Here is a 23,323-nt window from a genome sequence, read left to right as displayed (position 1 = left end):
ACTTCGTTTTCTAGTTTACCTCTGATCCTTAAAAAAAAAAGTCCATTTGCCATTATTCTCCCGCCCACATTACTAGGCATTTATATTTACTTTGGAGTACCTTCACAGTTCTCGTGGGACCCTCACGATACTATCAGAACGGACATTGTAGAATCTTACAGAATGTTTACAGCTTTTAGAATCCTAAGCCAGGCCTTTTCTCCCACAGACCGTCAATGGGGTCTTAGTTACACAGCCCAAACCCAGGCTGGTTCTGGTTCTGAGCGAATGGCTCATTCAGGGAGAGTACAATGTGTCCGCGAGCGACACTTCTCCATAGACAGGCCTCTCTGTGTCAGCTGTGTGGCAGTTTCCACCAGATTTCGGTCCAGAAGGTACCCGCAGGCCTGTTTCCCCCTTGCGATTTAATCAGCATTTAGTTTCAGATAATTTTTTGAGAACTTTATTCAGCAAAGAATCTCCTGAATGCTTTAAACAGGTATGTATGTCCCCCCCCACCCGGGTGTGTGCACATACATTATAGACACTATACTGGCAACCGAGAGTATTTCCCGATCAGCCTCTCTCCTTGTCTCCTTGTATTTTAACGTGTACAGGGACATAGCTGGAGTAACACACCTCAAAAAACCTGTCTCCAGTAACAGCAGCAGTGGAGGCCAGGAGGCTTAATATAAACAGGCTGCTCTGCGCCTCTGCCTCCTGACTCAACTGCAGCCTGCAAGTTCACGCGAAAACTTCTCTCACCTGCTGAGGTGAGTCAAGGTCTGCAGAACCATCACTTTCGGTGACCAAACCCTGGCTGTTTCCCGGCCCCCAAAGGACGCAGCCTAGCAGTAGTGTGCGTCGAGACTGGCAGAGGGGAACAGGTTGTTATGTCCAGGTGTCAAGCCGCCTGGATGTAACGCTTTCAAACACCAGGAGGGGGTGGCAGGTGCTGTGGGGCGCACGTGTCTCCCTCTACCCCACACACTTCCGGGTAGTCCAGCGGAGGGAGAAAATGCATTTGGACCACAGCAAGAATAAAGGAAGGACTGTGTAGATCTCTTGCTCACAGGTGCCTCTCCAGGCACCAAATCTGCCAAATCCTGCCAAAGACAAAAACACAAAGACACAAAAAGCTTGGAAGGGCTCAATGAGAGAGCAAGCTGAAGCTACAGGAAAGCAGCTGCAGAGACATGGCATTGAGCTGGGCTTGGAGAAGAGAGCACAGCGAGGCGCGCGTCGTCACCGCCATTACTTCTGCTGCTACAGACAGGCGACAGCTCCACTCACACAGCAGAGCAGAAGACGGACGCAGCTGGAGGCGACTTCAGATTAAGTAATCGTCTTCAAGGTTATCATCAGCAGACAGAGAGGCAGCTTCTAGGCAGCAGAAACGAGGAGAAGTGAGACACTGCCCTGATGCAGCAGGCCCTGCCCGAGGCGCAGGGGTGCCCCACGACCACCGGGGTCAGCAGCCGCCTTCACAAGCTCCCCAGTTTGGAGACACTGACTGACTAATGGGAACCTCCGGAGGTGCTCCAGGAGGACGTGCTGTTGGTACCTGACAGGCTGAGGCAGGACAGGCTATGTGCTATCTCCCCAGGGCTCTTCTTGGCCTTGGTGAGCACGCTGCCGTCAGAGACGTCTGCTTCTGTGACCTGAGAGGAGGAAGATGAGAGACAAAGGAAGAATGTGGCGGCCGCTGGAAAAGGAGCAGCCACTCGGTCACTTGCTCACGCCATCTGATTCAGGCAGTTGAGTTTGGCTGCCGAGAGGGACACACGCCTCGTGGCAGTAACCCTAGTGGAGCGACTCCGGGAAGCGCTACCAAACGTCCCGCGTGACCCGGAGCCTCATGTCTGCACGCACGAGCTGTGCCCGGGAGGAGCGCCCTCGGCGACAGCAATGGTTCACTCACCATATCGTGCAGCATGTCTGACACCGCTCTATTCTCTTCCACGTCTTCAGGAAGCTCAACCGCGTATCCCTTGCGAACTAATTCTAACCCAATATCAAGTTTCTGAGAAGAAAACGGAAAAGGGAATGAGGTTCTCCCTAAGGAAACGGAAGGACTGCTAGTCTGAGGACATGCCCTGGGAGGACAGGAAGCCGGACCTTCCGCAGTGGCTGGCACATCGGTAAGGTGGTCTGGGGAGGAAACGGCAAACCAGTGAGCCAGTGAGCCACGAGCCACCCCGTCTTACCGTCCCGTTGCTGGTATCATACAAGTAGATCTTGGGCCAAGTTGACGCCCCAGTCTGCACGTAGCTAGAGATCTTGGCCACCAGGGGCTTCCAGTCGGCACAGTGAGTGAGCCTGTCAAACTCGTCCAGGGCTTCCTCTTCCCACTGCCCGCCTGGCAAAAGATGGCGGGAGAGCCTAAGAAGGGCGCCTGCTGACGGGGTGGGCTGCACCCAGGAGGGAAGCTGGCACTAGTTCTACTCCGGAAGGCACCTCTGCCTGCCTGCCAGGCCAGTTTCTGGCTGTTGCTTTCTAGAGCTGGTGAGAAAAAGACACCTGAGCCCCTAGAACTCAAAAAGTTTGGACCAGGAGAAGCCCTGCCATGTGCTGTGTCAGTTATTCTATTTGGAGACAAGGTCAGTGGGTGTTGGGACTCATTTACCTGTGGGGACAATCCGTGCCAGGCTACACTCTATTGCTTGAAATGGAAGGCTTAGGAAGTCACTCCTGACGTGAAAGAGACCGCAGTTAGAATCCCAATGCCACTATACTCCTTGCTTCTAGACAGCCCCGACTACCCCGGGAGAAGACACTCACCGGCTCTGTGCACATGTTCTCTTCCGAACCCCTACCCCCGTGAGGCATGTCAGCAGCTCGCCACCCACAGCCAGGGCCGAGTCCACGGCTGCGACTCCAGCCTGGCCTGCACTGACCTGAGTGCCCTGAGGTCCCTCAGCGGGCAGTCACCATTGTCTCCAAAGTCCACGAAATAGAGGTCCAGGTTCCCGTTCTCCAAGGTGCCAAGGACCCGGGCTCGATACCAGGAACCATTTGTAGATAAAGGTGCTGCTACAATGTCTCCTACATGCACAGTCAAGTCTTCAGGCTACAACCGGGAGGAGGGGTCGGGAGAGCGGAGTTAGGGGGTGCAGGCTCAAACACACAAACAGGCAAGATCAGACACGAGAAGGAACAAGGAGCTGCTCCACAGGAAAAGGAAGAGAAGAGACCGCAATGGAAAAGCTAAGTCCCTTTTTCATCACACCCAGCTCCGTCCCTATGGCAACTCACCAGACTGTTCTCATAGTGCTGAGTCATCTCGCTGACAAGCTTGTCCAGCTGCAGGCTGCGGGAGCCGATGATCTGGATCCAGAAGTGGTTAGGGTGCTCAGAGGCAGACACGTACACTTCCAGGAACTCGTCAGCATGGAAACTGAAGTCAGGACTGGGGACTAAACACAGGGATGAGTGAGCTAAGCGGCAGCATCACCACCATCTAACATGGTGACCACATCAGAACCACCTGTGGTTGGAATGGGGCGACTGCCCCGGGGGGGAGAGGTACAAACACCAGCTATTATAATAAAAGTGGTTCAAGGGTGCCCGGGATGAATCAGACAAGAACATCCTGAAGAAAGGTACTAAGCTATGTTCCGTGCCTTCCTATGTAACTGAGTAATAAGTTTACATTCTTAGTCATCTGCCATGTATTCAAATCAGTCACCAGTTACAATGACGGTAAATCCTCCGTAGTCCAGCTGTAACACGGACCAGTGAAAAGGTGTATCGACAGACAGAGGCTCACTCCAGCTCCCAGGCTTCCACTGACTCATCATGTGACCCTGGAAAGTCTGGACAAGCCTCTCGTAGGGGCCCTCGTTTTCCCTGCCCATCCCGCACCTACGCATTGAAGAGAAAGCTCACAGCCTTTTAATTCTTGAATGGCGAGGATTTTTAAAATGAATGAGACAGGCCCCCAAAAAACACACCAAAATCAACTGGGCTGAGTATTTTCCTTGTTTAGTAAGTATGTTTGGAGAAAGAACGTCTTATAAATTCAATTATTTGATATACTACTCACAGCCTAGTTTCCTGTCAACTAGCACATTTCTATATTGTTCTCCATCATTAACTGGTTTGTATTCAGAAAAATATTATCTATCATACTAACCCAAGTAAAATATTACCAGGAAGGCATATTTGTGATGAAAGACTTATGAGGAATCAAGAAAGTAGACATTTCCTTTATTGCTTCCTCTGCTGGGTTCTCTTAAGCCAGTGTTTCTATCGTCTGTACAGCTAACGGGTTCCCTCTCTACTACGTACTTTCAAACATGGACATCCCTGGACTGGTCTGGGCTCCAGACTTCTGAAAGCTGTCACCATCAGGCTTCTCCCAGGAACCTTCTTCTGGCCCTACAACGATCATGTCGCCACCGCCTTTGCAGGGAGGAACTGCCAGTGGTACAGCCTGCTCCGGGCTGGCACCAGAGCTTTTCCAGAAAGCTGGCTCTCCGGCTGCACCCGGCTCTGTCACTTCTCTTCTCACACTGATTGGCTGCTTGCGTGGGACTCTGGTTTCTGCAGCATGAGCGATTCTCTTCCGAAGTTCTTCATCTTCTGATACTTTCTCTAGTATCAAATGCTGTGGAAAGTAAGAGAAGGGATGATAGCTGTGTGGCTAGATAATTTGACCCAGGACAAATCTGACTGAGGAATAAAGAGGAGTTCTCATTCTTAAATACGACTCAAGTCTATCAACCACTTGCCTTAGCTGCCGCCACTTCCTTCTGTGTTCCTGAGATTTTTATAAGTCTTGAGAGTAGTAATGTGCCTTCTGATTCTTTGTCACAGGTAATTTTGGCTCCAGAGGCCTTACAGATAGAACGGATCGTCTCGCCGCCTCTCCCTACATTGAACAACAACAAAATCCTGTCCTTCCGTCCTGGCCAACCGTAAGTCTAGAGAAATCACTATTTTGTATATATGAGTACTAGGAGAGGAGAGTTGGTTCGCATTTCCACACTGAGCAGAATGCAAAACACTGAATGGAAAGCAGGAGCTACTGAAATTGTAAGAAGGGGAATACTGGGTTAACTCATTCTACCCATCTTATTTCAACCCTGCTAGGTTAATTTCTCCATGTCATTTCCAGTTTTTTGTCCACTCAGCGTATGTCACATCCTCACTTCCTTAGAAGAGATCCCATATGCTGCATGAAACATAGCACCAAGGACAGGACACGTCTCTGCCTCGAGCAGCAGCATAAGGAATGCTCTGGGGGGAAACCACGCAGGTGCTCTCTAGAACGCTGTCGTGAAAGATCTGGGGTGCTAACATGAGCTTCCTTCGCTTCCCTTTGGAAACCTATTATGAGGTAAGGACATTGACCAGAACCCTTCGAGAATCTATCCATAAAGTTCAGGTCACACAACTTCTTGAGGGTATGTTTTTTGCTTTACCAATGGTTCTGTACGAAAGTAAAGCTGTGGTCTCAATGTCCCTCTCTTTCTCCCAGCAAGGTGAGGGGGAAGATAGGCCAGGAGAGACCCCTGGGAAGGTGTGAAAGAAAGGTAAAGAAGAGACAGGAGCAGAGGAAGCTGTCCAGTGGTACCTATGATTCTGCCCACAGATCTCTGGGGAACTGAGAGCTGCTCAGACACTGGGGCACTCTCTGTCAGGATCTGATGGATGGCTGCTTTGGCTTTGCACACCTGAACAGGAAAACCACTGATAAGCAGCACCCGCTCATCGCCTACATCCTCTGTGTCCACGTCAATCCGAGCACCAGTTTGTTTCCGCAGCTGCAGAGAAAAGGATACGTGGCAGTATGTCTGGAAGAGACCCCATTCAGGTCAGCAAGGTACTCAGAACCCGACCCTGGAGCGGTCCATCTGGAACTGGACACAATTATCAGCCAAATCGGGATGCTATAAGCAGTCCCCACTCACAGGTACTTATGGAAAGAGATTAGTGACAAAGGTAACCCTAAATAGCAGTGAATTGAAAATGGTTTCTCTTTGTGTACAGAACCCTGTTGTTTCCTCCTGATTTTATTTGGCTTAGAGAATTAAATATTTTGTTTTCTTGGCATGCCACCTGAACAATGGAAAACGGTAAGAAGAATCAGGCAGCTATTCAATATTTACTGTCTATTAATGAGAGTTTATTAATTCCATAGTGGAGAAGAATGGTTTAAGCTATACCAAGCCGAGACTCATCCAATCAAAAATCCCCATTTTGAGCCAAGTCACGTCATCCATTCGCTAGGGAGCAGAAGTACTCATCTCCAGAAGGTAATCAGCATCTTAACTAAAACGTTCCTGTACTCTTTCTTTTTAAAATATTCACAGTATGGGTGGGTTCTGTGGGATGGGGCAGAGAAGGGGAGCCAGGTACCTGTGCACACGCTTACCTGTTTAATGTTGGCGCCCTGCCGGCCAATGATGTGCTTCACAGCCTCCTGGGGCACTCGCATCTCTATCTCGATGTCGTCCTCCCCAACAAACGTCAGTCGCTCTTCTGCACAGATCACAGCTCATCAGATCAGACTTAGATAACACCCACAGACAGCTACTACGAGCCCTCCCCTGAACGGAGCTGTCAGAGAGACACTGATGCAAGAGATAAACGGAGGGTCTCAACCACAGTGACAAGCAGAAGTGGCAGCTGAGTGGGAATTGGAAGATCCGGAAAGACCAGAAGATGGCCACTAACTCTGAGACATTGTTTCAGATGCTAAAGTGGGGAACGCATTTGGCTCTGCAAGAGAGATGCTGGGTTCCAGGCAAACTATTTATCTTGGAGAAGAACGAAGGAGTCCATTAGGCTGACAACTTCTCCGTCTGTACATAAATCATTTCTCTAGGTCCAGCCTCTGGGGAAAATGAACCCCACAGTTCGCCTTCTCCTAATAACTGAATAGAAGGAGCATATAAAAAAGGTAAGAAGAGTATAGCTATTTAAAAAGAAAAAAGAACCCACTGCAACGTTGATGTTGCTGAAAGGAACAGATCAACAGAATCATAAAATGAATTCTTTACTTCATAGAAATGATAGCTTCATATAAATGGTAATAGCTTTACGTGAAAAACAGAGAAAAGAAGAAACCAAACAGTTTCAGTCAAAGAGCCCTCACAGAAAGCCAATTACATCCCACAAATGCTACTCGGTCTGGCAAGGACAGTTTTCATTTCAGGTTAACAAGGCCCGAATACCGTCTGCCATTTCCATATGTACACGCATGGGGTTCACATACCTCTGCTTTCCCTATATCTGCGATACAGGATATAGGCGACCGCTGCACTGGCTGGAATCCCGAGGCCCAGTGCTATTTTCTGAATAGTGGACAAACTCGTCCAAGAATTCCGTTCAGTGGACATTTTCTGTTGTCCTCTAACTTACATCCTGAAATAAGCAAACGAGGGAAAAGAAGGTGCGTTCATTCAACATCTTTATGACTGGCAGGGAGACATGGGAACATGTTATATTATTATTTAAAAGAACACTACTGCCTACTTTCCCATTTCAAGACCTTGAGCAATCTCAGAATCTATCTGATGTAAAAGGTCTCAGGGTATTTTTAAAAGGTTAGCTAAGGGTCACACATACATACAACTAAACAGAGGCATGCTCCATCCCCTCGCCCCAAGTAGAACTATACGTTGATCATTTTTACAGGGCAAAGGAACAAAAAATTATTAAATGAGTATTTAAAAAACATATATTTGGATTTCATAGCAAAGTACTTAAAATTCTTTATTGTGCTCTTCTAGGTCTCCAGGCCTTTCCAGAAGCTGTTGTCTCTGCAAGGAATGGCTTTCTAGGCCATTGTAACGAGATATGCTTTAAAATGAGTGAGGAAATGTAATTTATGCTACAGTTTGCTTCCAGGTACAAAAACTCAACCCACATGATTATAATATCGAAGAAAAACATGTTTTTCACCTTAAAAATAAAACCTGGTTGTATCCTAGTAAGGCTAAAAACACATTCGTTAATAAAGGACCTATTTACAATGAACACTTTGGTCCTAAATGCGCTTTTCCTGAAGCCTTCCAGGAAGAGTGATGAGAGTAAGGAGAAGACCTGGCATAGACATCTCCTTCTGGGGAGTAGTAGGTGGATTTCCTGCTACTGTCAGACAAGGGTCCGAGTTTGGCATCTGGCCTTAAAGCTTTACTAACCAGTAGAAATAAAGGTTGTCCCAGAACTGCCAGAGATTTGCCAAATCTGTGTTTTTTTCTAGCCACTAGTTTTAAACAAATGTAATCCACTCTCTTGTCCAGACTCATGGCCTGAACAGAAAATCAAAATGTCCTTTAAATATCTTGGGAAGGGACTCTTTTTAAGTGTCTTGTTACTCCAGGCTATTGGTTACTCAGTAGGTAGGTCCATCATACTGTATTACTTTTAGAGACGTACTAATATCTCCCTTTCTAGTGGGTAGGAAGAAAAAGGTTGAGTTTACTGTGGGGTTTGAGTTACAAGGTTCCTTCCCTAACTAATGAGTCTCTTTTCCCCCAACTAGGCTGCAAATAAAACTTTTCAGCACTCTCTGTGAAAGTTTGGGTGGTATCATGTAAACATCTTGAATATACCAAAGGAGAGGAAACAAGCTCGGTTTCATAAAGGAGATTTTTTTTTTTTTTTGCTTAATTCTTCAACATACGAACTTCAAACTATCATTTTCCTACATTAAGGTATGGTTTATTCCAGGTGTCTAGAAGGGACTTCAGTTCTTATATATACTGGTTACTTCATATATTTTCTCATACGGGCTCTTAAGTGCAAAGTGTGTGTTCACTATTAATGTGCCTCAGTTAAACAGTGCTGGCTAGCTCTGTCATGGGCTCAGCATGCTGGGAACACGAGGAGGAATAAGAACTGCCTGAGATGGTCGAGTAGGAAAGATAAACACCAAAACAACTAATTACATGGCAGTGCAAAGACAATATAAATTCTTGGTTCATGCACTAGCTGGGAGGAGACAGAATTTAAAAGGCTGATTTCTTAGATGGTACATGCTAGGTGAACAGCAGCCCATTAAAAGACAAATCATTTATCTTCTACATTCAACCAATAAACCAAGTATTATTAACCAATAAATACTTAATACCCAATGGGTGCTTGGCTGTGAGGATACAACAGTCCAGACAGACTCAGTAGCTGGCTTCACGGAGCTTTCTATCAGGCAGGGAAGGTCTTATCTTGACAGGTAGTGCTATCTGCCTTTAATACCGTCTTTCTGGCCATAATTCATGCTTATGGGGCATAGAATTTTAGAACTAGAAGAGACCACAGAGATGATCTGATTCCACTCATGTTGCAACTGGGGAAAGTGAGATCCAAGGAGATACAGAGATTTCCCTAACGATACACAGCTAATTAGTCATTTCCATGCAATGCAGCGCGCAGTGTGGTTTGAAGAACAGTCACAGTGGCATCTCTTTAAGGAGACTCAAAGGACTACTAGCCACTGTTTTTTTTCCAGTTCAGAAACTATCAGGGTCAAGGCAAAAGGATTATTGGATACTCCTCTGGCTCTGCAGCTAAATCTCCCCTCAGTCCCGACCCTTAATACTATGCTGGGTTTCATCACAAAGCGGTTCCACAGGACTCCAAACATCCCTTCATAACACACGCGTTGCCTATGATTTTTGATTAAATAGCTGTGTCTGTAGTGAGAGTGAACCGAAGGCAGCCAGTAGGCGGAGGGAGACTAACTCAGAGGCCCAGTCTAGGCGTCAGTGATAAAGATGGAGAGAAGTCAAAGGATTAGAGAGCGTTTTAGTAGGTGGAAGACAGAAGACCGAGCAACCGATTTGTGGAAGGCTTAGCGGCTGCGCCAAGGGGCTGGCTGCCAGGTTTCCCATTTCCAGGTTTCTCATTTGAGCACCTGGTGGATGGTGGCGTTTGAGATGGAGACTGCTGATGATTTGGTGGTGGCGGGGGCTTGTGTGGCAGGAAGAGGAATGTCCGCGACGAGGACGCCTTTGTCGGGCGACTGCTACTTGGACTCCGGGCGAAAGGTGACGCAAGTCCTGTCAGCTCTTACACATGAAGCGGGCGCCGAGGTACCGGCGACGTCTCCACGCGCCGACAGCTCCTTGACTGACGCCGCGCGCGCCGTGCGGCTGGTCATTTACACACCCTCCCACACTGTGGTGAGTTTCTCTTCAGAAGAAAAGGTGGTAAAAGCGGGAAACGTGACGGCAACGGGGATAACTGAATAGCTTGCGTTTGATGTCACGACTTCAAACGGACTGGGAAGCGGGGGAGACGCAGATGCCGTGAGGGGAGCCGCGGGGCTCGACGGCGGTTTTCAGTCCGGCCACGCCGACGTTTCCTGACGTGGGCGCGCCGCGCACAGCTCCGTCGGACTCGTGCAGCGTCGCTCCGGGGACAGGTGGGAGGTGAGTTACACGTGCGCTCCGTGGGGCGCCGGCCTCGCCCTCCAGGGTCCCTCGGGGCCGGCGCGGCCCGAGCCCCCGAGACACGGGCGAGTCTGCTTCTGCAGGACTAGGCGCAGCGCCTTCCTCATCCTCGCCACATTTACTTTTAAACCGACCGTAAGTAACGACAAAGCTGGGAGACGGATGGCGGTTCTCCTCAGGGCCGGGCCCCCGAAGGGTCCCAACTGGAGTGGGGCACACGCTCCCGCCCCGCGGCCGTTGTGGCTGAGCCCTGGGCGCAGATCGTCTCCTCAGGAGACGGAGACGAGCCCCGGGGCGAGAGCTGCCCCCGACGGCGCCTGCCTCAGCTCCCGGCCCCACACCCGGGCCTCGCTCCCGGACGCCTCCCCTCCTCAGCCCCGCACTGCCTCCTCCTCGCTGCCAGGGACGCCCCCGGCCGGCCTCTCCCAGCCCCCAACCTCAGATCGCGATCCCCGCCCTTACCGCTCCTCCAGTCCGCCGCCGCGCGCTCCGCCTCGCACCTCAGCCCGGCTGCCGTCGCCTCGCGCTCGCACCGCGACTCTGGGCCGCGCCGGCCTCGCTCCAGGCGCCACTTCTCCGCCCCCGCAGCCCCCACCCCCACCCCCCCGGCGCCAATCAACGCCCGGCTGGCGGCCCGACCAATCGCCTTCCCCACCACAACCAATCCCTCCGCGAGCTGCCCCTGAGCGACGGGCTGCTGCGTGCTGATGCCCAATTGCCCGGATGGAATTCGAAGCCCGGCCCACCATGTCAGCCAATAGGATGCAGGGACAGCCCGCACTAGTAATTGAGGCGTGCAGCTGCTGAGAATTAAACAGCCAATTAGAGGCTTCACGGAGTCCTCCCTGCCCACCTCTAGGCCAATTACTGAGGAGGCTTCCGCCTCCTAAGCCTGGGGGGTGGGGGGGTCCTGCTCCCCGAGCCTGGGACCACGGTGCCAGGGCTTTGAGTACTCATGCGTGTCACGGTTCGCACAAAATTAGTGCTTGTGCACAATGCCAGTGCCACCCCACAGCCCAGTGACCACTGGGGAAGATGTCTCATGGTGGGCCATGCTCCGGCACTTGTTACCTCGGCTCTCTTTTGCCTCGATCTGTCCCCATTCCGTGATAGGGACACAGGGAACATGGAAAACATTTTTTTTATTTAGGGGGGGACATAAAATAGGCTTCGTGGAGATGGAGAGAAGGTCAAGGAGAAGGAGCTGCGCGGCAGAGAGCGAGGGCCCGCTCCATTCCTCCGCCGTGGAATGAACCAGCGGACACGCAGCCGGACAGGTGGAGAGGGACCGGAGTTCCGAGCGCCCCGTGGTAAGAGCTGCGGGCCCGCCTTTCCCTGGGGATTGAAGGAAACGGGGGCGTCGCTGTGGGGGGCAAGGAAGAGGCTGGGTTTCTGCAGGCGACGGTTTGCTTTGGAAGAGTGCATTCCAGCCGCCGTCCGGGGCCTGGACCGTTAGGGACGTTTGCGCCCTGCTCCCGCCTCTGCGCGTCGGGGAGGCTCGCGAGCGGGTCCCTGCGCCTCTCCTCGCCTTCACCCCCCGCCCCGCACTAGGGGCTCACCCTGGGGACCAGGGGTTGGGCGCTCCTTGCAAGGCGAAGATCCTTCGCATAAGCTTCTATCGCAACGCCTGGCTCACGTTAAGCACTCACGTGAATGGTGAAGGCACGCAACATTGTATCTTTGGTTAACTAAGGAGATGCCTTTGGGACGCAGTTTTTCGTTTTGTATAAATTTTTAAAATATATACGTGTGTTTTGAATAAGTAACACGTGCACATTCTACAAAACTCAAAAGGAATAAAAGGTTGTTATAGTGAATAGTAAGTCTTTGCCTCAGAAGCAATGTTACCAGATTCTCCTGAATTTTCACAAGATATTCTACAGTAAAACATGCATATTATATTCATATTTTTTACCCAGTTGATAACATATTATACATATTCTTCTGCAATTACCTTTTATATAGTCTAGATGTCTTTCCATAACAGTACGTATCATATATATCTGCCAAATAGTAAGTTTCGTAGTAAGCCTGAGGGATATATAGTACGATATATTCAACCATCTTTGAACATTATATTGATACCCAAGTATATTTCATTTGGCTCTTGCATATCTGTCTAACAAATACTTAGGACTGCAAATACTGGGTCAGAGAAGGGTGTGTGTTGTTTTTATCTGGGTAGATGCAATTTTGCAAATTCCCTCCCTCCCATGAAGATTTTTTCCCCATTTTCATTCCACCAGCAATGTTTGAAAAGGATTTTGGCAAGTATAGTACTGCCAAATTGCTTTCCATACAAGTTTTAGGAATTTTCTCTGGCTTCTCCTCTTCAACATAATTTCTGTGAGATTCAGCCATACTGTTGTGTGTAGTTTTTTTCAAAGTGTGTTTTTCCAGGACCCATCAGCTCCAAGTCAAGTAGCAGTTGTTTCAGTCTAGTTGTGGAGGGCACAACTCACAGTGGCCCATGTGGGGATCGAACCAGCAAGCTTGTTAAGAGCACCAGGCTCCAACCAACTGAGCTAACCGGCCACCCCCCCTGTTGTGTGTAGTTTTTAATCCATTCATTCTCATTGCTGCGTAGTAGTATATTGTGGGAATATACCACAATTTACTTTTCAATGTACTATTAATGCTATTTGCTTGGAATTACATATTTTTAGATTACCTAAGGGAGAAGTATTGTATTTATAATATAGGATCGTCCTATATACATATTTAAGTCATTGATGTCCCATCAGTAGCATTTTAAAATTTTTGCCATATAGAATTTACATATTTCTTAAGATTATTCCTAGGTACTTGAGGGCCTTAATCGCTATAGCTATTTTTATCCATAAAAAGGTAAAAGAGTATTTCAGACCCAATGAAGAATGTCCACTGTTGCTATAAAAAGCACAGACCTACTTTATGGGCCCATCGTCTTCCAGCTCCAATGGGAGGTGGTGGGCAAAAAAGAGGAAATGAAGTAAAAGTCCAAGAAGAGGGATTCAAAATGAAACCACAGGAGGAATTTCTTAATCAGAGCAGTAAAAAGCCAGGTGTAATCACTTTTCCTGGAAATTTTTTGAAGAAGGCTTGGCTTCTAACCGGTTGGGTAGGGAGGTTGGGGAGTAGAAGGGACAATTTTAAAGGTGAGGTGATTTCAAGCTCACTTTCAAGTGTATTTGGGATCTGTCATCTCATTGCCCCTCAAAGAGCCCAAATCAGGACTGAAAGATTCAGTTATGAGAAGCTGGTATTGCGTGAACGGTAATTTTTTTAACCCTCATCTCCTGTTTCAAAGAGCCCATTCTCTTTCCTTGAAGGGTGTTCTGAAATGGAGTGCAGGAGGCAGTAGGTGGAACCAGTTAACATAAAGTCTGGGTTGCCTGGAGAGTTCAGGCTTTCCACCCAACAAACCAAAGCAGGAAAGTAGACTTTAGCTAGAGGGCTGGGCAGTGAGGGGTTCTCAGACACCGGAGCCTGGGCCAGACCCTTGGCTGCTCACTGAGTCCCCTTCCTGGACAACATGCGAACTATTTCTTCCAACGCATTCAGCTACCAGGGTTTTGGGTGTGACCCCACTGTAGGCGGCACCCCTTCCTGCCCCATTATTCCAGGCTTTTCACCAGAAACCAGCACCTGGCAGCAGGGGCCTTAGCCTCAGAAATTATACTGGTGCTACTCTTGAGTGTGTAGTTCAGATCGATGGATTATAGTAGGTGTCCTTGGAGAGACATTCTCCTCAGCCTCTCCGGCCACCCTTGTCCCCTGTAAGTCTCCCTACTCAATTCCCCTTCCAGAGGAATTTGGAGGAAGAGGACTCAGGAGTCTCTCATCTCAGTGCTTTGCAGCCTGAATCACCAGCAGAAGTCACCTGCCTCTTTCTGAGAGATGGATGCTGGCAGGCAAAGATGGTCAGAGGAAGGAAGACGCTGGAGGTATTAGGTTGGTGCAAAAGTAATGGCGAGTTTTGCAATTACTTTTGCACCAACCTAGTAACAGTGTGTTGTCTTATAGGGTCCATCCTACCACCTGCTCTTACCTGTGCTAACGGCTACTTCCCAGCCTTTTCTTCTTGCCTCTAGTGGGCCCTGGGGAGCACAGGCAGCCCACGCCCTCAGCTTTCCCAGCCACCTGCGACTTCTCATAGCAGAGGCTCATTACCTGCCTTGCATGGAGCCTGTGATGGCTGCAGGACGATTGTGGGCGATGTATGAAATTCTCGGTCACAACTTGCACCAGGTGTTCTCCGGGGGCTCTGTGACTGGGAAAACAGTGGTGACCATCGCTGTGCAGGATTCTTACTTGAATCAGGGAGCCAGCACAGCAAAGGAAATAGTGACATTCGAATATACCAGGGACCAACTCGGGGAGTGCTGAAATGCTGCCAGAGTATCTTTGGGTCCAAACCTCTCTCAGCTTAGGTGAGACTATGTCTGACATGGAAGAGAGGAAGGGTAGAGGGAGGGTGGACGGGATGACCTCCGGAAGTTTCCTTCAAGCAGGGCTAAGGAGAAAGTGAGCAGAGTCGAAGTCTCCTGAAATCTGAAACAGCTCACAGATTGTCTGCCACACGAGGGGCAGACGCCTTCCTGGTGTCTTATAAACTGGAGAGGGGAGATTGATGGGGTACTACGAGAATTGTGTGTGCCTGCTGGGGGTAGGGTGGGAGGTGCAAGGATACCCATGTCTTAAGACTGTCGGCTTCTCCACCCTCACTCTCCATACCCAGGGTTCTCACCTTCCTACATCTGCCCCACTGAGGAACTAGCCTGGGGGTGAAGTCCGGCTGTGTCCCCATGATGCTGGCTCCTCTCACCTGTTAGGTGAGAAATCCTGAGCAGCCTCTCTGTAACCAAACAGCTAGTTGTGGGTAGAAGCCAGAAAAGGACCTAGGAAACCTCTGTTGTGAGTCATGAGAAGCTCTGTTGCTGGTAGCCAGGCATTTTGTTCAGTCCACGTGATTCCTGGAGTTTCCGCTGCTTCTTGCTGGTCCCTGGGGCAGAGGCAGCAAGGACATTAGGGAGGGATTGAGAAGGAAGAATGAAAGCAAACAGACCCTCAGCTTCCTGAATCAGGGGCATGAGAGTTACTGAAGGAAGGTGAGTCTTCCCCGACAGCAGTCCCCCTAAGAAGAGCTGTTCAGAGCAGGCAGGGTGCAAGATGACCTCTGGATTTTCCCTTCCTCGCAGGTCAGGTCCTGCAGCGGACAGGCCCTGCGGGAGGGGCTATAAGAGCAGGCAGTGACGAGAGCTGCTGGTTTGGCGGAGGCATTTAGGTTTTAATCAGACAGCCCTGAGTTCAAATGCAGCTCCTAACTGGCTCTGTGTACTTGAACAAGTTACTTCCTCTATTCAACCTCTAGTTCCAGCAGCTAAGATGCCCTGTCTCCTAGGACCGATTGATGTGAGGATTACATAAGAAAACAAACATAAAGCCGTGGGCGTAGAAGAGGCCCTCAGTAAATGGTATCTTTCTCCCCTCTCCTCCTCTGTCCCACCCTGGGCAGAGCGCCGTCGGGTCTCCCCAACAGTGTAAACCACAGCACCCCTACACGTGTGTACGCACACACACACCTGTCGGCACATGCATGCAGCCTGCAGTCGCACCTGAGCTAAGGGCAGTCTTCCCAGGCAGGGGAGGTGACGAATGGCTTGCTGATGATGGCACAAGCTCAGCCGGGTCACCTTGCGACACTGACGAGCTTGCCTTCTCGAAGGTATGCTGGAGAGGCTGTGTGAGGATGGGGCTAATTCCACAGGCACTTCCCCTCTTGAATGTGCTTTTTAGGGATACTTGGCCCACCTCTGCCAAGGAGGCCCTTTCGATGCCCACAGGGGTAGTGTTGGGAGCTGCGCCGTCCGCTAGAACAGCCACTGACCACTTGTGGTTACTGAGTGCTGGACAGGTGGCTGGTGCGACCGAGGATGGATTTTACATTCTTTCAGTTTTAATGAATTGAAGTGTGGACACAGGTTCTTGATTTAGTTGTTGGAAAACTTTTCGCATGGTGGTCACAGCTTGGATGGGTGAATCGACTTTTTCAACAGTGAATTTTCTGAAACCTAAATACAGATTAGATTCTTTCTGGTGAAAATGTGGTGATCGAATTGGAATGCGCTAGAAGTGTGAAATGTACTCTGGGCTTTCAAAGAACACCTATGAAAAAATAATGTGAAATACTGCTAATTTTTATATTGATAACATATTGAGATGGTAAGAGTTTGGGTACATTGGATTAAATAAAATATAGCACTAAAATTAATTGTGTGTTTCTTTTTGCTTTTGTAATGTGACATTAGGACACTTGAATTTGCATATGTGACTCGCATTCTGTTTCCACTGGGCAGTGCTGCCGTGGACACTTGCTCCAGACACAGGTCATCTGTGTCATCTGTTCCCCACTGCCTCAGGGGCTTCCAGAGATTTCTCTGCACCGCAGTGCAGCTTCCGCCCTTTTCTGCATTGCCGAGCGGGCAACTAGAGTGAGAACCGCTAGCCCCTGACCCTCCGTCGCAACCTAATAAGCAGCTGGTGGAGAATGTGGAGAGGCGGGAGAGTGCTATGCCCACGGCAGACGCCTTCCTGGTGTCTTATAAACTGGAGAGGGGAGGTTGATGGGGTGCTACGAGAATTGTGTGTGCCTGGGGGGGAGGGGTAGGGTGGAAGACGCAAGGATACCCATGTCTTAAGACTGTCGGCTTCTCCACCCTCACTCTCCACACCCAGGGTTCTCGCCTTCCCACTTCTGCCCCACTGAGGAACTAGCCTGGGGGTGAAGTCCGGCTGTGTCCCCATGATGCTGGCTCCTCTGACCTGTTAGGGTCAGAGTAGTGAGTGGTCACAGAGCAGGGACAGAAGCAGCAGGAATCAGCCAGGAAGCTCACGGTGCCTGCGCATTGTTGGGTGAGGGGGGGCCGCGGCTCTTAGGGTGGACGCTGTGCAGATGCTGTCGCAGAGAGGAGACCATCCCAGGGCCACGTGACTGTCCACCTCTCGGTCACTCCTCCCTGCTCCTGTCCTCTCTCTTCACCCCCCTCCCGGTGGTGCTGAGGCTGCCGTCTCCTGAGCTCTCAGCATCTCTGCCATTCTGGCCCACTTTGCCCTCTGTCTGAAGCGCACTCACAGGCAGTCAGCATCTCCTCCCACTGCTCCCCTGCATCAGAGGGCCTCTGTCAGACAGTGACCTCCTCCAGAGACAGCTTCCCACTGGGGCCGCACTGAACACAGAACTGGGCGAGACTGCGGGAGGGAACGAGGCAGGCATTCCTGCCGCCACCTCTGGCCCCACCCCGCCTTTTCACAGCAGCTCCCAGCGCCCCTCCTCCCTGTGCCTCTGAGTCCTGCTGCGTTCTGGGTCTCTCCTTTGACAACTGCAGGTTCTTGCTTCTGTCCGTCATTTTTCTAGGAGCTCCCTTCGTGCTTTCTCTCAAGGGCAGTAGGGATCTGTGACACAGGAATGACAGGGAGGTCCCTCAAGAATGAGAACTGGGGTCCTGGGTTGGAATTGCTGCAGAGAGACCCCTTGGAAGGTGGGGAATCGCTCCTCCAGCTCCTCCAGAGATGGAGAGTATGGAGAAAGGGGTGCAACTGAAATGGGCTGGGAATGCTGCTGTCTTCTGGGGCTCTTTGCCTTTGGCATAAATCCCTGTCTGTTAGATTCAGGCGAGGCCACTGGGACACGTTCAGGAGGGCAGGAGCGTTGACAGAAAGAGGGGGAGGAAAAAGTCTGAAGTAAAGAAAACTCCAGGAATCATGTTTAGTTGGGGCTGCTGCCGTCATGGCGTTGGGCGGCAGGTTTAATGGTGTGACACACACAGGCGGGGGGCGGGGGGAGGCTTATGGGGACACAGTGCCAGTGTGTGGGGTGTCCTCCCCCACCCCCTTCTCCCTAGCCTGTGGTTCTTGTGCCTGGGAAGGGGACAGCAGAAAAGAGAAGGAGACCCCCTGGTTGAGCAGCAGAGTCTCTAAGAAGCGAGTGGCACTTCCCTCTGAAATAGTCTCGTAGCCGTGCTTGGCAGTTGGCGTTGCTTATTAGAGGGTATCAGTGTGTGTAAAGGAAGCCTGGTGGGTAGACTAGCAGGCTGGAGCCCTGGTTATGTTTCCTGCTTTGTGTGTGGTGGGAGGAGGGCTGGGCTGGCTGCAGCTGACACCTCCAGCTCCCTGGGACCCTCAGGGGAGAGATGACAGTGCCACCCTCACACTGCAAAAGCATGAGGCATCAAGAACTGTGGGCGCGGCGCAGGCAGGAGGCCTGGGAGACCTGTGCTACTCTGGACGGCCTCTGGCCCACACAGCCTTCTGTGCCTTCCCCTTTGGTATCTGGCTGGCGTGGCTGGGTCCCCGCTGTGGAAGGAAAGGTCAGAAGAGCTTGGCAGTGACCCGGTTACCCCCAGCGCTCTTATCCCCAGAAGGCCGCGGGGCCACGAAGTCAAAGGTCACGTGATGCTTGACCCGGCCTTTGCCCTTGCTCCAGAGGGCAATGAGACCAAAGCAGAGGGTCACGGAGGTGAGGAAGGGCAGGAAGCCGACGGCCAGCACCATGGCGACGCCTCTGCTGTCCAGGAGGAAAGGCCCCGGGATCCCCGGCATGGTGATGTTAGGGTCAAAGACCGTGCCATTGGGGGGCTCTGCTGGGGTCACTTCCAGCCAGGTCCTCAGGGAGTCATTCCCGGCCACATTGCTGAGCACACACACATAGGCGCCCCTGTCCCGCAGCTGCACCGAGCGGATCTCCAGTGTCCCGTCCTCTAGGACCCTCACCCTCCCCGCCCTCCCCAGCCAAGGCCCCTGCGGCCTCATCCAAGAGACAGTGGGGGCTGGCTCTCCATCCCCAGAGCAGGAGAAAAGAGCACGACCCCCCTCCTGTGCGATGACCCACCGCGGCCCCGACCTTCGGATCAGGGCTGGTTGGCAGGTGAAGTGCCCTGGAGGTAGGATGTCCGAGAACTCCCTCAGGCTCTTCCCCTGGACATGCTGGGGGCCGGCGCAGGCGGGAGGTGACGCGCCAAAGTCCAGGCGGCGGCCCAGCCGCAGCAGCCAGAGGAGCCGGCAGTCGCAGGTCAGGGGGTTGCCGGACAGCCTCAGGGTGACCAGTGTGTCTGGAGAGGGGAAGGCGGCTTCCTCCAGGGTCTGAAGGGCGTTATCCGCCACGTCCAGGAGGTGGAAGGCGGCCAAGCCGTGGAAAGCGTGGGCAGCGATGGAGGTGAGGCCGGCCCCCGACAGGTGCAGCTCCTGGAGCCGCACCAGGGGACTGAGCCCGCGGGCGGGGATGGCGGAGATGGGGTTCTGGGACAGGTCCAGGACCCGGAGGAAGCTCAGGTGATGCAGCGCCTGGAAGGGCACGGAGCTCAGGTTGCAGCGGGTGATGGCCAGGCTGCTGAGGTTGAGCCCAGCCAGGCTCCCCGGCTCCAGGGCCTCCAGAGCCGGCCAGTGGTGGATCTCTAGCTCCCTGAGCTGCCCCAGGCCCCGGAGCGCCCCGGCCGGCAGCCTCCCAATGTCCAGCTCTCGGAGCCTGAGCGCCCCCAGTTCGGGCAGGCGGGCCAGGGCCAGGCCCGGCACGGAGCTGAGGTTACAGCGCTCCAGGGTGAGCGCGCTCAGCTTGGCCAGCCCCGCGAAGGCCCCCGGAGCCACAAACACCAGCTGGTTGTCCCCCACCTCCAGCTGCCGGAGGCTGCCCAGCTCCCCAAAAGCCCCGTCGAGGAACAGCACGATGTGGTTGAGACGCAGGTCCAGCAGTGTGAGGGCAGGTAGGCCCGAGAAGACCCCGGGCCCCAGGATTCGCAGCCGGTTGCCCTGCAGCCTCAGCGTGAGCAGGCTCTGCAGACCGAGGAAGGCCCCCGGTTCCAGGCTGGACAGCTGGTTGTAGCTGAGGTCCAGTTCCTGGAGCAGGCCCAGGCGGGACAGCATGCCCCGCTGCAGCCCCCACAGGCGGTTCCCGCTCAGGTCCAGGAGCTCAGTGTCCAGCGGGAGCCCCCCAGGCACAGCCTCCAGCCGCCGGTGGTCGCAGAGCACTGCCCGGGGCTGGGAGGTGCAGTCGCACACAGTAGGGCACCCGCCACTGCCCCGTCCCGGCAGGAGGAGCAGGAAAAGGAGGGGGGTCCACGGGGGCCAGACTTGCTTTGGAGTGGTGGCCGCAGCCATCCTCTCTTCAGTCCTGGAACAGAGGATGACACTGCCCTTTTGGAAAATGGCATCAGATGGTGGAGACCCTGAACTTCCCTGGGCCTCTTTAGAGCAGAGACAGAGAGCGACCCACCTCAGCACTGCCAGCAAGTAGGGCGCAGACCCAGGAGGAATTCTGGTGCACACCTCCCTGGGGCCTCCCGGCGCGCCTCTTTGGGGAACTTCTACTTTCCTCCCGCGTCATCCCTGAGTTACAGGCCAAGTGCTTACTAGCTCACGGAACCCTAGTCAAGCCTGATTTCTGTGGGGAAGTTTTATGGGACTGGGGCAGGACGCAGTGGGAAGTAGCTCTGAGTCTCCCTGCAATGGGCTTTTCCCTGTATCCTTGAGATCCAGGAATACCTCAGGTCCCTTCTCCCTGAAATCTGCTCTCCCCAGGCTCGGCTCTCTCCCTCTCTGCCCACCCTTCTCCTCCCATATTATCTACCCGTCGCTTTGGATCCTGAGTGGGGAGAGGCCTCAGCTCTGGCCCCAGCCCCCACTCACTGTCCCTCGGCCCTCGTCCAGCCTAGTGCAGGGCCCACGGCCCTGGAGTGGTGAGATCCAGTCTCCCCAGAACGCCTGTGTGGACAGCAGCCAAGCTGCACATTCGCTGTGACACAGGACGCAGGAGCATTTGAACCCTTCACAAGAACCCAAGGGCAACACCTCCCCCTGACAGATGAGGCTGGAGTGTGTGGGGGGACCGAGAGAGGCCCCAGCTTGGAGTCTTGTTGCTTGGTCCTCACACTTAGGCTTCTCTTATGTCCCTCCTTCATGGTGCTTTGATTTGAGTCCAGTATGTGCATTGAGGGAAATCCCTTGTCCTGTTGGCGGCAGCTGCCTGAGCAACACACAGAGACAGGAAAGCGCAGACAGGTGCGGAGGGATGGCCAGATGTCAAGGGTGGGGACCAAGGCGTCCCCTGGCTGGCCCAGCCCATCTTTGGGTTTCTGGGGGCCAGGGGCCTGGGAAAAATGGAAGAATATGACTGCAATGGCCAGGGGACATCACCTGAGGTGACAGAGGAGAGGGGGTCCCACAGGTGCTGCGAGCCCTGACTCACCTGTTCACTGCCAGCAGGGACCCCCAGGGGGGGGAGGTGTTGGATTTGGCAGGGGACGGCTAAATGAAGGCAGGATGCCTGGCTTCCTTTGTGGCCGCAGACCCCGACCTTCTTTGGGCTTTCAGGCTTCAAGCTTTCTACCACCTGCCCATTTTCTCCTGCATGCACCTGAGGACAGGCAGCTGGAGACGTGGTGTGACTTCTCCCCGCCACCTCCGCACTCCATGCCCTCCTCTAGAGGGCAGGTTGTGACGGCTCCCGGCTATCGATCTATCTGGTGAAGCTACTTCAGAGGATGTAGTAGTTGGGAAGCTGAACTGCAGAGGGACAGAGGACACTGTTCCGAGGCTTAGGCGCGAGAGACAATGGCATGTGGTGGGCAGAGGCGGCCGGGTGGCCTCCTGTGTCCCCGTCCCAGCCTAACAGGTATCTGAGGCATTCTAACAGTCCTCCAGGGTGAGACATGCCCTAGCCTTCCCGTCCTCCCTGTGTCTGTTCTGGGAAGTCCACCTGACAGCTAGCCCTTTATCACTACTGCTGCAGTTCCTACTCATCCTTCTCGAGCGCTGCATCCGGCAAAAGTGCAGCGAAGCGTGGAGCTCAGCTTCCCTCCTCCCCATTGCTGCGAGTTCCCTCTTAGTCCCCAAAGCCTGCTGGGCCAGGGGTGGGGGGCATCTGAGGCCAACCCTTTTTCTCTATGTATGAGGTGGCTAATTTAATCACAAACTTCCTTTGCTAATCTCCATGGCTATAGGACTGGCTTCCGGCCACTTTGCAGGAAGAGATAGGTGTCAGAGCCACTTCCCTCTCTCCTTAACCAGGCTAGGATTTGGGGTGTCATCCCCTCAAGGCATAGGGTGCTTTCTTCTTGTCTACAGACACACTGAGCCTGGGCATTCCCTTTAAAAACAGACCTGATTGAGGCATGGGGCCCTGTGTGGGGAGGGGGCTCTTGGAAAGATTTCCGGAATAGCCACACTGATTGTGGGTGGGGTGGGAGGCTGGAGAACCCTTCCCAGAGGTAGAAGGAGCACTGGAGAGGTCCCCCTGGAGTCCTTGCCCCCAGGGGCACTTGGGACATGTTAGTTTTCCCATCAAAGTCCTGTGGGGCCAGGATCAATGGTTGCCTGAGTGTGTGTGTGTGGGGGGTGGACACACACCCCCTTCTCTAGCCTTGAGAGGCACACTGGTCTGGGCTTGTCTCTGAGTGTTATGCAGAAGGGCAGCTGCAGCTCTGGGACAGGGGGTGGGGGTACTTACCGGAGAAGCTGGAGGGCGTCATCAAGCTGGGCACCGCATGCGTCCAGGGCTGGGGGCCGTCCGTCCCATTCAGGGCACCTCCCCTGGGCGCCTCACACCCCCTGCCCGCCCACCCTCCCGCCTCTCGCTGCCGCTGTTGCTGCTGCAGCCGCTGCAGCCAACACCGAGGTAGAGAAAAGAGCCAGAAAGCATTTCTCCTGGTTTTTTTTTTCCTCTCTCTCTCTCTCTTTTTAAACCAGGCGAGAATGAGTCTGCAGCAGTCCTGTTGGTGCAAAATAAATAAATAAATCTAACAAGGAGGGCTGCAGTCAGTGCCAGTCCAGGGCAGAGGGGGCGGGGCGGGGCGCATCGTGGCCCTGCAGCCCCGAGGGGTCCGTCAGGCTGCTCCGAAGGGTCTCTCCGACTCTCGGTGTCCCCTCTGGGGACTTCTGCGGCCGAGCACCTTCCTTAGGGTTGTCTTGCAGTC

General features: G+C 52.7%; 2 protein-coding genes across 6 annotated transcripts; both read right to left on the bottom strand.

Moving 5' to 3' along the window:
• Positions 1–435: 435 nt before the first annotated feature.
• On the bottom strand, positions 436–10,969 carry TDRKH (tudor and KH domain containing). 5 transcript variants are annotated; one of them, XR_013991807.1, is made up of 14 exons: positions 10,842–10,960; positions 7,202–7,350; positions 6,359–6,465; positions 5,658–5,747; positions 4,713–4,852; positions 4,270–4,588; positions 3,235–3,395; positions 2,877–3,049; positions 2,606–2,670; positions 2,187–2,338; positions 1,901–2,002; positions 1,544–1,640; positions 1,273–1,362; positions 436–1,085 (listed from the first exon to the last, which is right to left on the bottom strand). XR_013991807.1 is itself a non-coding variant. In XM_081026852.1 (14 exons), the coding sequence occupies exons 2-13, from the start codon at positions 7,323–7,325 to the stop codon at positions 1,310–1,312; spliced, it is 1,683 nt and encodes a 560-aa protein (XP_080882978.1). In that variant the 5' UTR covers positions 7,326–7,350; positions 10,842–10,969; the 3' UTR covers positions 436–1,085; positions 1,273–1,309. The 5 variants fall into 5 exon arrangements, 1 of the variants encoding a protein (XP_080882978.1); XM_081026852.1 differs by having other exon boundaries at positions 5,558–5,747; positions 10,842–10,969; XR_013991806.1 differs by lacking the exon at positions 2,606–2,670 and having other exon boundaries at positions 746–1,085; positions 5,558–5,747; positions 10,842–10,969.
• Positions 10,970–18,728: 7,759 nt separating this feature from the next.
• LINGO4 (leucine rich repeat and Ig domain containing 4) lies at positions 18,729–23,049 on the bottom strand (the record flags this gene model as incomplete). The annotated part of the gene is made up of 2 exons (XM_081080454.1): positions 22,858–23,049; positions 18,729–20,523 (listed from the first exon to the last, which is right to left on the bottom strand). The coding sequence occupies exon 2, from the start codon at positions 20,508–20,510 to the stop codon at positions 18,729–18,731; it is 1,782 nt and encodes a 593-aa protein (XP_080936580.1). The 5' UTR covers positions 20,511–20,523; positions 22,858–23,049.
• Between the last annotated feature and the right edge of the window lie 274 nt (positions 23,050–23,323).

Source organism: Rhinolophus hipposideros, assembly GCF_964194185.1.
Source record: "Rhinolophus hipposideros genome assembly, chromosome: 19".
Lineage (NCBI taxonomy): Eukaryota > Metazoa > Chordata > Mammalia > Chiroptera > Rhinolophidae > Rhinolophus > Rhinolophus hipposideros.
This window is presented reverse-complemented; position numbering and strand designations above follow the sequence as displayed.

Bases quoted from the DNA above. Each gene is read 5' to 3' on its own strand.
- TDRKH (XM_081026852.1), bottom strand. From the start codon at position 7,325: ATGTCCACTGAACGGAATTCTTGGACGAGTTTGTCCACTATTCAGAAA. The intron at 2,671-2,876 runs GTCAGTGCAGGC...CTTTCACGTCAG, and splicing joins AGGGACCTCAGGGCACTCAG to GAGTGACTTCCTAAGCCTTC. The intron at 2,339-2,605 runs GTAAATGAGTCC...ATCTTTTGCCAG, and splicing joins GGCACGGATTGTCCCCACAG to GCGGGCAGTGGGAAGAGGAA.